Here is a 10,937-nt window from a genome sequence, read left to right on the forward strand (position 1 = left end):
TCAGGATATGGGAATACACTTCACCGCAAAACCAACAGGGAAAGACAAAGCGGCAATCCCAATGCAAGCACCCCATTGACCCCAATTCAACCCCGTGGTACCGGTAAACCTTCCCCGAAGCTCCACCATCAGCACTTGAACAATAATAGTAAATCCAATGATCACTAAGAACAGTTTATTCTCGAGTATCCCTTCAAATATATTAATCTTCTCTAGTTTCCTTGCATTGAATTCATTAAATACTTGGCAGAGGACAAATGTGTTGAAGATAAGGGTATTCTTGACCATTTCATCCACACCAAAGATGGACTTGCCCTTAAATTTTAGAATCAGTAAGATTATTACCTGATACAAAGCATGAGCAATAAGGTTCCTCCACATGATTTTGGTTATAAGTGGCTCTGATCTACCTGCAGGTGGCTTTGTCATGAGATCATTGGTGGGCGGCTCAGAGGAAAATGCTAGTGCTCCCATTAAGCCCATAATGAGGTTCACCCACTGCAGCTGAACTGCAGTTAGGAGGACTTCACCAGAAGAGATGGCTGCAACCAAGTTTATGATGAGTGCTGCAACATTAACAGTGAGCTGAAATTGGATGAACTTCTGAATGTTGTTGTAGACACACCTCCCCCACCTCAAAACGGTTACCACAGAGGTGAAATTATCATCCAAGATGATTATGTCTGAGCTTTCTTTTGCCACCTCTGTCCCTTGAATTCCCATGCAAAGCCCAATATCCGCTTCCTTAAGAGCGGCGGCATCACTCGCGCCATCACCAGTGACTGCTACCACATGACCTTTCTCTTTCAAGCACTGTACCATCAGAAGCTTGTCAAATGGGGATGATCTTGCCATTACTCTGATGTCTTCTACCCTTGCTGTTCTCTCTTCAGGTGAGTAATTTCTGAATTCAACACCTTCTACTACTGCTTTGTTGTCCATATCCTTTTCAGGATTAAGAATTCCACATTCAATAGCTATAGCTCTTGCTGTATGTGGATGGTCACCAGTGATCATTTTAACACTCACTTTTGCTTTCCTACACGATTCTACAGCTGTTCCAACCCCTGGTCTACACGGGTTTTTCAATCCCACAAGCCCCAACAAGGTGAATCCAGTTTCTTCAAGCTTCTTATCAGAGACTTGCTTGTTTTCTTCTACGACTCTTTTGTGGGCAAAGGCAATGCATCGCCGGTTTTTGGCTGCTATACTATGAATTATTGCCGTAAATTGCGTTCTTTCTTTCTCATTCATTTCTACAAGCTCCCCGCTTTTGACATAATAAGTTGAACACATTGCTAATATCGTCTCAGCAGCTCCCTTCCAATGTGTGTGGACAGCTTTCTCATTGCTTTTCCTTATCATTATCCCACTTCTCTTTTTCTCTGAATTGAAGGCTTCTACATACGCTATTTCACACTTCTGCTTTGTTTCGTTGATATTCATTCCCAAATCTTGGACAGCCCAAGAAAGTATTGCCTTCTCAGTTGGACTACCAGATATCTCAGGGGTTGATGCAGAATGTGGTTTGTTAACAGTGGCTGTTGTATTTAAAGCAACCCCTTCTTCTAGTAACAACGAGAACTCTGGATCCATTTCCACTAAAGTACTATACTCAATTTTCTCTTTTCCAAGCCAAAACTCCGAAACCTGCATCTGATTCGTGCACGTTTTGTCGGTGCAGATTGTTGTGGCTGAACCCATTGTTTCACAAGCAGAGAGTTTACGCACCAGCGCATTGTCAGTCATCTTTTGCTTCATAAAGTAAGCAAGAGTCAGGGTTACAGCTAGGGGCAGACCTTCTGGAATTGCTACCACTATAATGGTCACTGCTGTTGCAATAATATCGAAAACTGAAGTCAGTACATCGTTGACCTTTGTCTCACTTCCATTATATTCTCGACGTCCATGATCACCTCTGATGTTTCCTGTGAAATAACGGATTGTCAAAACAGCAAGAACCGGTAGGGCCGCTACCAATCCAACTTTTCCAATATCAGACTTCAGTTTGCTGAGTTGTGCTTGCAATGGGGTCTGCTCTTCCAAAGTGCGGCTTATAGAACTCATCATCTCACCCCAAGCTGTATTCATTCCAACAGATGTAACTAGCATGAAACCAAAGCCATTAGTCACCTTGGTTCCAGAGAGCAAGAATGGATTTCTGGTGCCATTTACCTCAACATGGTCGCTTTCACCGGTCATGCTAGATTCATCTACCTTCAAAGAACGGCCATCCGAGAACAACCCATCAGCTGGTATTTGATCCCCCATCTTCAGAGATACCAGATCGCCCACCACAACATCAAAAATGGATATATTCTGGTGCCTCCCATCTCTCACTACTTGTACCCTTACATTACTGATTTCATCGGAAAGTTTAAGAAATTGCCTTGATTGCTTGAAGTTGCTCACAGCTGAGATGGCCACGACAAGAAAGATAGCAACAATATTGCTCCCTCCATCATACCAGCCGTCTTTTGGGCCATGCTGTTTAATGCCGAAGGCCAGAGACAGAATAGCACAGGCCAAAAGAATGATAGCGGTTGTGTCCTTGAGTGCTTCAAGGACGAAGCTGAGAAAGCTTTTTGCAGGTGGCTTCTTGTACTTATTTGCACCAAAAACATCTCTCCTATGTGCAAGATCAGCTTCACTGCCACTGATACCTTCCTTCACATCACTCTGAAGAATTACAGCAACCTGCATAACTCCTCCTAGTTTGTTCAAGGAGTGGTGGTTCTTCTCTTTAATCATCTGAGAGAGTGTATTCTGATCAATGTTGATCAAAGACACATTGTCCCTACGGGTGGTAGCATCGTCGACGTGGATGGCAACAAAGGAAAGTGAACGCAAGGGCTTGGTTTGCTTGCACAAAACTTTCTTGGACAAGGAAAGAAGCAACCTCGTAAAATAAACGACTGTAAAAGCCGTCCGGCACCTTCGTTTGGCTGGGAAGAGATGTTCAGGATCAAAAATAGGCGTCTGGTAATGTTTTGGAGCTCTCAAAGGCATTATGACGAAGGAAAACAATAGAGATATTGGAGAAACAATGAATATATGTGGAACAGGATAGATATGTGATCATGTATACAGATTGCCGAGGGATTCTTATAGAGGAAGTAGGTAGGTTCCTCTATTTTCAGGTACTTACGCAGTACTTTCTTTAATCTAGTGAGAAGCGCAGATAAAGTTATTCGGAATAACTTATTCCCAACTTTTATTACCCGTCAAAGGCAGGCACCACCAAATTTGTCATGCTGAGATTTTATCTCAAAAAATTATATATTTTTCTTTATATTTTTTTAAGTAAATTATTATTTATAATATGATAAATTTATATTTGATATTAATTTAATTTTTTTAAAAACAAAAATTTTTGTACAAATTATATTATTTATCCCTTAAACTAATTTTAGACAAATAGACAAATTATTTTATCTTTTTATATTAATTCCCCCATAGTTCTAATTAATAATATCAACATATTTATTGTTTTTATTAATATATCATTAATTTAAAATTTAAAATTTAAAATAATTTAAACTAACAATATTTAAAACAAATATAATTTGTTTACAAAAAAATTACTAGTGGATTCACCAAATTAAATTCCCATTTAGAAGTGAGTGGGAAGGGAGGAGGCATCCTTTTAAAGGAACAGCCAACTCCTACCCCACCTCTGTGAAAATGATGTGGGACATATATATATATATATATATATATATATATATATATATATATATATATATATATATATATATATTTTATGTTTACATATTATTTTCTTAATTTATAATTCAATATTTAAATTATCAATTTATATAAATAATTGATTAAAATAAAAAAATATTTAATTTTTAAAATTACTTACGATACAAATGTAAGTTATTATATGATAGAAATATATTAATTATTTTGATTGATATTAAAAAATATTTGTAAGACTAAGATTTTAAAATTTAGTATTATATATGTAATTGATTGCAACTTTTAATTATTAACACTTATAAGCTTAATAATTAAGAATAATATGTTGATTAGAACCTTTAATTATATATAAATTAGATTAAAAAAAATATAACTAAAGAAATTATATTAATTATATTATATGTGATATTTGTAAGTTGACTTATAATATGAAGTTAATTTAGAAAGAAATTCTCTCAATATTCTATGGGAGAAACATCGCAAGTATTTACCATTGACTGTATTTCTTCTCTTTCTCGTATGCGAATGCTTTGACCATACATATAACACCAAGTGCCAGTGATTTTTCTCCCTTGACATGAAAATGACTCCTTCGACAAAACTAGAAAAAAGCGAATGGACAGTTGCAACCGACTGGGATTTTATTTTTTTTTTGAAACTTCAACTGGGTGTTGCTGTAAATATGGGACCCAGATGCCTCTTGGGAGCGATTGATCAGCACGTGAAGGTAACTCTTGAGGTTTATGATGGAGCGTTTGATTCAGGCTTGACAATTGATGGTCCATCTGGTGGGTGAGTTAGGAAGATTGCCGATGCAAGTGATATGGGCATGATGCAAAGTGCCTTGGATTGAAGGAATTGCATAGCAGCACCAATGTCTTCTTCCATTAACTTAGCTACTTTATTTATTTTTCCTTCTCAAGGTTGAGTCTTGAATATGAAATCAAAATTAGTATCCTGTTGTCCATTATAACAGAATGGCTCCTAACTAACTCTTCCATTTGGCATCAGCCCACCTAACTTCTTTTTATTATTAGGCTTTGTTTAGAATTTAAATTTAAAACTTTCCAATTTAAAATAATTTCATTATTATTAAATTAAAATTCATTAATATTTATCTTGTTAAAAAAATATAAATATATATATAATTAATTTAAAAAAATTATAATTATCAAATATTAATATGATGAGTTTTTTTTTTTAATTGCACATATCATTGCATTATATAACTCATAGGGCAAACAATACATTAGAAAAGGTCAAGGCTTGAACCCAATACAAATCCCCCACCCAACTCATAAAAAACCCAACCCCAAACCAACCATGCCCTACAACCAATCCAGCAGAAATCTAGAAGCTTCCACCCCTTACAATGCTACCTATCACGAGCTGAGCGAGAGAGACCCATCGAAGATGAACCAAAATAGGGAGAAACTCTCCTGCAAAGACTCGTAAAACAAAGTATACTAGCCAAAGCTAAAAGAAAACCACCCCACAGCCACACTCAACAAGCTAACCTCTTCCAGAGAAAAGCACAGAGCCCTAGTCAACGCCATGGGAAGAAAAGAAAAGTATAGGCCGTGGCCTCTTAGTCTCATTTTAGTGATGGGAAAGCCGACAAACAACAGTAAATGCCAGTTTTGATCCCCACAGAAGCCTTTCAACTAGCTTTCTTCCCAGATCGACAGCCAAACACCAAGCAGAGGAAAACACCAAACCCAGGAATTAATAGAACCAATAATTGATTCAACCCCAGCTTCCTCCTAGCAGATTGCCTCCAGTTCACCCTCACCAAGATAAAACCACAATCTGCCAAACCTATCCTTCAAAAACAAAACTATAAAAATCAAACCAGGGTGAGGACGAAACCTACATCTAGCTCGGAGAAAACACGTCTTCCCCTGTCCCAAAAGGACAAAGGAGGAATACTAGAACAAACTAGGTCCAGTCTGAGGGACTGCGAGAAAAAAAAAAACTCTCGAGAGAAATTTCTCTCTCTAGAATTTCATTTATTCTGATGAGATTTAAGTATTCTTTAATTTTTAGCCTTTATTTATTTATAATTAAAATATGACGTGCTAATTTTGGGATTGGACTTCTCCTTCATGTGAGTTCAGAGAAGATAAATTCCTCACATAAATTTCTATATTCATTTTTAGCAATTTGAGTTGAGAAGTGTTCGAGGTCTTTATTTCGATTAATTTTATTCATTTCAATTTTTGGGTCAACTTCATTTTGTTATTAAAGGATTTCTAATTAAACTTTAATTTTAATTCATAAAAGTCTATTAACTTGTAATAGCAGCTTTCTATGAAAAAAAGAGATCATAATTACCATTTTGCCACTCTCTTAAAAATAAAAAGACCATTTTACTCATCTCCTCTTTCTTTCTCCCTCTCTCACATTTTTATTTTCTTATGGCCAATTTAATTAATTGATAATATTAATAAAACTATTTCATTTTTAACTAGATTTTATTTATTATATATTTTTAATAAAATTATTTATTAATTTATTTGTTTCTTTTATTCTTAATTTGTTATTATTAATTTAATTTTATGAAACTTTAATTTAAATTTTAATTTTTATAAAATTTAAAATAAATTTAAATTTTATATAAAAATGTACATCACCCTTAATAAATTAGTTTTAAAATAAATCTCATTAATAAAAATAAATTAATCATAAGAAATAGAAAAACATAAATTAATAAATAATTTTATCAATAAAGCTGGTAAATAAATAATTTCATTAAAAAATAATCACTAATTAATTTGATCATAAAAAACAAGAATATGAAAAAGAGGGAGAAATAAAAGGGAAAAAGGTAAAATGGTGATTTCCTTTTTGAAATAGAATATTAAAATGATAATTTCTATCTTTTTCATCTAAAAATCTGTTGTTGTAGGTCATGAAGTGAAAAAAAAAAAAAAGAAGAACAAAACCCATCAAGGTTATTTTAACTAGGATTCAAGTTAATATCTTAACTTGATTTTATAAAATAAAATCCTAGTTATTGTACATTTATCAGGGTTATGTGCAAAGCTGAAATCCTGCCGCTTCGCCTGGATTGCTCAGTTGTAATCTTGTTGAGTTCATGAAATCATTTCAACACATGAAACTTTAATGTTCACACGTGTTTTGATTGGCTTGAGCTTGATCCCCAAACTCTCAGGAGACAGAAGTTCTGGTGCTATACAAAAATGGCTCAAGGGACTGGCTGGGTTGGAGCCATTACTTGATGAGGAAGCAAAATGAGGTTGCCTGTGGTAGCCAAATCCCATTAGAAAGAATTCCATAGGGATTATCATGGCATATGAGTGTTCTTCTGTCACTAGTGAGCCGCATGCCTGAACCTGTCAACGGCAAGCGGGATTTGGATACTTCAGTCACAATGCCAATGTGTGTGCACACAAACAGGAGCGGTTTTGGTTGAACGCATGTGTCTATGCAAGCAAAAAGCAGCTCATTTTATACTTGCTAAAAGTACAAAAGAACTGGGAGGCCCAGTGGTAAATGTCTAGTCATTTTCAACAATTAATTCAGCAAGGGTTACTAACTGGTTCATGAACTACAGCAAAAATAGCATTGAGAAGAGCTGTACCTCAACAAGAGCACATATTTTCTTGCCCATTTTGGCACTCATATATACAGATTCATCGCGAAACTGACTACTCTCACCCACAAAAATAAGCGTCTTGCATTGCAACTCCTTCAAGCCGTCTGTAAGGTCATGTCTCCTGCTTTTTGGTGATAGGCATTATTATTGGATCAGGCAAATATAATGTGATTACATAACTTGTTTGAGGAGAACAGTACTTTCAGGTGAACTTTTTTGATAGTAGGAGATTTTGTAAGTAGTGGCTAGTTTGCAATTCCCATTCAAGTTCAACCAGAACAAGTTCAACCAGGAGAATGATTTAATTACAAGAGCCTTGAACTTTGGTATTGCAATGGGAGAGGCTTGAGTCTAGTAGAAATACAAGGCAGACAGGAAAAAGAAAATGCAAAATACTATAAGAAGCAAAAATAACTCACTCATTAATTGCTTGAAGAAAGCGCATGACATTCAAACTTTGCCTCTCATCCAGCAACTGTGTCCGCACACCAAAAGGGACTGACATCAGTTCATCACAGGTATTAATAAATTTCATCCCCTACTAGACATTATTATTAGCAGTTCGAGTGTTCCACAAAAAGATTGCTCTGAACAATTCAATGTTTCTTCCCTGTTTACTTGGTGAAAAATTACAGAAGGAAAAAGCTAATGTAAGTTGTAACAGAGATTCCCTTACCCTTCTACATGCTTGAATGATGTCTGATTCTGCGCCATGCACACCACACCTAATTTCCTACATCAGGAATTTGAGTGTCACAACACACATTAGATAATAATAATTAAAAAAAAAAAGAGAAAAACTAAAAAATGTGGTCACTATTAGTACCTTACTGAAGTAGCGCTGGATAAGGCACTCCTTCAGTACACCACACATACCATAGAAGTATAACAAATTTAATAATACCTGGAAAAAAAAGGTCAAAGTTCATAAAAGTTCTAAGCAAATGTCTCAATTGACATAAGCATGTGTATCTTTTACTTTATTCTTATTTTTGTTAATCTCCACTTCTAGGAAAGAAATGTTATAGATGTCAGCCCAAACCCGCATGGATGATGCAGCTCTGGTTTGATGTCATTTAAAGGTCGATTAACAAGCGATAATTACATGACTAAAAAAAGATAATCACAGTGGAAATGCACATTTACACGTATTTGGATAAGAATTTTTCATTTCTAATTGAATTCTTTTAACTGTTACAGTTCAGCTTTCCATATAACCCTGGATGACGCAAATATGGCTTGCATTTTATAAACATGCAGGTAGAAATTAAAATCATAGTCTGCAACCATGAATGAAGAAGGAACGGCCACGGAAAGCGGGACCAGTCCTATCTCAAATATTTCGCCATTCTGAGTCCATCGGTGGTCTCAGATTTTTATCCGACGGACGGATCGCCGGGAAAACGGCCAGAAAGTTCACTGCCTCAACTTTCTCTCTCCTCTTTCTCTTAATCTCATCGGAACTCCATGGAACCAAGTCCTAATGGCCGATTTGGGTAGCTGGGGTCATTAGGAGTCACTTCCCGTTAGTCCTATGGTGACTGGTGACCATGAACGCCGGCGAGGGGCCTTGAAACTTACAGCATGGGTTTCTCTTCCACACCCTTAATCCACACGATTTGCTCCTTTGCACCATTTTCCTTCACCACCATGGTCCCTCGAGTTGGTCTTGCACCAAAGGGCTGCTGGGATTGAAAATTTGTTAAAGTGGTGAAGCTGTTAATTGGAAACAATGGAGGAAAGTTTTTGGTTGGAAAATACTGGAACGCGAGCTATGGGTAAGAGAAGGACAAAACATGATTGGTCCATTGTAATCTTATTTTATTTTATATATATATATATTTTACACGCTGCACATGTCAAAACGTTTGGTGTATATGTATTAAACAGGAAACCTTACCTAACTTTGAAATAAATAATACTTAATATAATTATAATTTATAATAAAATTTTAATAGAATAATTTAATTAATTATACATGTTAAACTTTATTATAAATTATAATTGTTGATTCAATTAAAACTCAACATATTTTAAAATAACAAAGACTAATACTGTTATTTAATATTTTATTAGCATCAATAAGATAATATACTTTCATAATATTACCCATTAAAAATAGAAACTTAAATTAAATTAGATCAAGAATTTAAATAATCTCTTAAATTAGTAATAATAACATCCAAGTAAAATTAAAAGTATAATAATATTATTATAATAAATATATAAAAAAAATTAAAATAGTTAAAAATAAATCATTCTTATTATTTTAAATTCACACAGTTATTAATACAAATTTATGATAAATTTCAAATGTGCTTGCAACATGATTCTAACGGCTAGTTTTAGAGAGATTATTATATGCTTCTTTCCTCACAATATATATTAATACACAAATTTTAGATATTTGTATGTTTTATTATAGAATGGGTCTATATAAAAATTATAAATTCATTATTTGAAAACTACAGAAATTTAATTAATTTTATCAAATTATATATTTTAAATTTAAGAAATTTGTTTGACATATTCATTATTTGTGAAATAACTTGCATTTTTTTTTTAATAAAAAGTTCATCCACTTTTGTATGCCATATGTGTGTTTGTTGATTGGACATATATAGTGTCACTGAGATTTATGACATGCAATGGTTAATAAATAATAATTAAACATATATATTAAAAAATATAAGATCATTATAAATTTATATATATATATATATATATATATATACTCATTAATATTGGGTTATCATTTTATGTAGATTGTTCCGCGTGAAACGTTGAATGTGTCATATAAATTTTACGTAGTTCGCCCTTGCAGTGTGTAATTTACCATCAAGCCATCGAAAATAAAAATTTTAAGTTCTAGCTGATTTTCCTTTTGCCAATGTTTTAAGGAATCTAGGAATCTTTCAAAAAAAAAAAAAAATCTAAAAAAGAAAGTTTCAAGGAAGATGCTAATAGCACTGTAGAGGGCAGTGTTGGAAAAAGTGAATAAAAACAGAGATAAACAGAGCACATAAAGACTAGAAGACTTTATTTCATTTAATGCTGCCAAGAAAACAAGCAAGAAGTGCCTTTATTTATAGGCTTTAATAAAACAAATAAAAAAAAAAATCTGGGCATCAAATCCCACGACTGCTATTTATTCTCAACAGTAAGAAACTTGCTTAAATAAAGGAAACAAACTAACAAATCACAGAAATACTCGGTCAAACTTTGAATCAGATTTTAACACTCCCCCTTGATTCAAAGTTACAAACTCCCATATGTTTTCTGAAGTTCTCATGCTTTTCCAGCGGAAGTGCCTTTGTCAGTATATCAGCAACTTGTTCTTTTGTATTGCAAAACTTCAACACAATGTCTTCACTGGTAACAAGATTCCTAATGAAGTGATAACGAATGTCGATGTGTTTTGTTCTGCTATGATAGGCTTGATTCTTCGTCATTGCAATAGCTGACATGCTATCACAAAAGATCTCTGTTGCTCCAACTTGCTTCTGATTGAAATCAGCAAGAAGTCTCCTTAGCCAAATTGCTTGACTAGCTGATGCTGTTGCAGAAATATATTCTGCCTCTGATGATGATAAAGCTACCACTTCTTGCTTCT

General features: G+C 34.3%; 2 protein-coding genes across 2 annotated transcripts; both read right to left on the reverse strand.

The window, feature by feature from the left end:
* On the reverse strand, positions 1–3,009 carry LOC131178445 (putative calcium-transporting ATPase 13, plasma membrane-type). Its single transcript, XM_058143409.1, has one exon. It carries the CDS (start codon positions 3,007–3,009, stop codon positions 1–3), a length of 3,009 nt encoding a protein of 1,002 aa, XP_057999392.1.
* Positions 3,010–6,800: 3,791 nt separating this feature from the next.
* On the reverse strand, positions 6,801–9,246 carry LOC131178446 (protein NDL1-like). Its single transcript, XM_058143410.1, has 5 exons — positions 8,151–9,246; positions 8,001–8,057; positions 7,744–7,799; positions 7,310–7,445; positions 6,801–7,061 (listed from the first exon to the last, which is right to left on the reverse strand). The coding sequence occupies exons 1-5, from the start codon at positions 8,196–8,198 to the stop codon at positions 6,801–6,803; spliced, it is 558 nt and encodes a 185-aa protein (XP_057999393.1). The 5' UTR covers positions 8,199–9,246.
* Positions 9,247–10,937: the final 1,691 nt, after the last annotated feature.

Source organism: Hevea brasiliensis, chromosome 3 (assembly GCF_030052815.1).
Source record: "Hevea brasiliensis isolate MT/VB/25A 57/8 chromosome 3, ASM3005281v1, whole genome shotgun sequence".
NCBI lineage: Eukaryota > Viridiplantae > Streptophyta > Magnoliopsida > Malpighiales > Euphorbiaceae > Hevea > Hevea brasiliensis.

Coding starts and splice junctions, on each gene's coding strand:
- LOC131178445 (XM_058143409.1), bottom strand. CDS start 3,009: ATGCCTTTGAGAGCTCCAAAACATTACCAGACGCCTATTTTTGATCCT.
- LOC131178446 (XM_058143410.1), bottom strand. CDS start 8,198: ATGTGTGGTGTACTGAAGGAGTGCCTTATCCAGCGCTACTTCAGTAAG. Junction 7,800..8,000: donor TCATTCAAGCATGTAGAAGG/GTAAGGGAATCT, acceptor GTGCGGACACAG/TTGCTGGATGAGAGGCAAAG. Junction 7,446..7,743: donor TTTCTTCAAGCAATTAATGA/GTGAGTTATTTT, acceptor ACCAAAAAGCAG/GAGACATGACCTTACAGACG.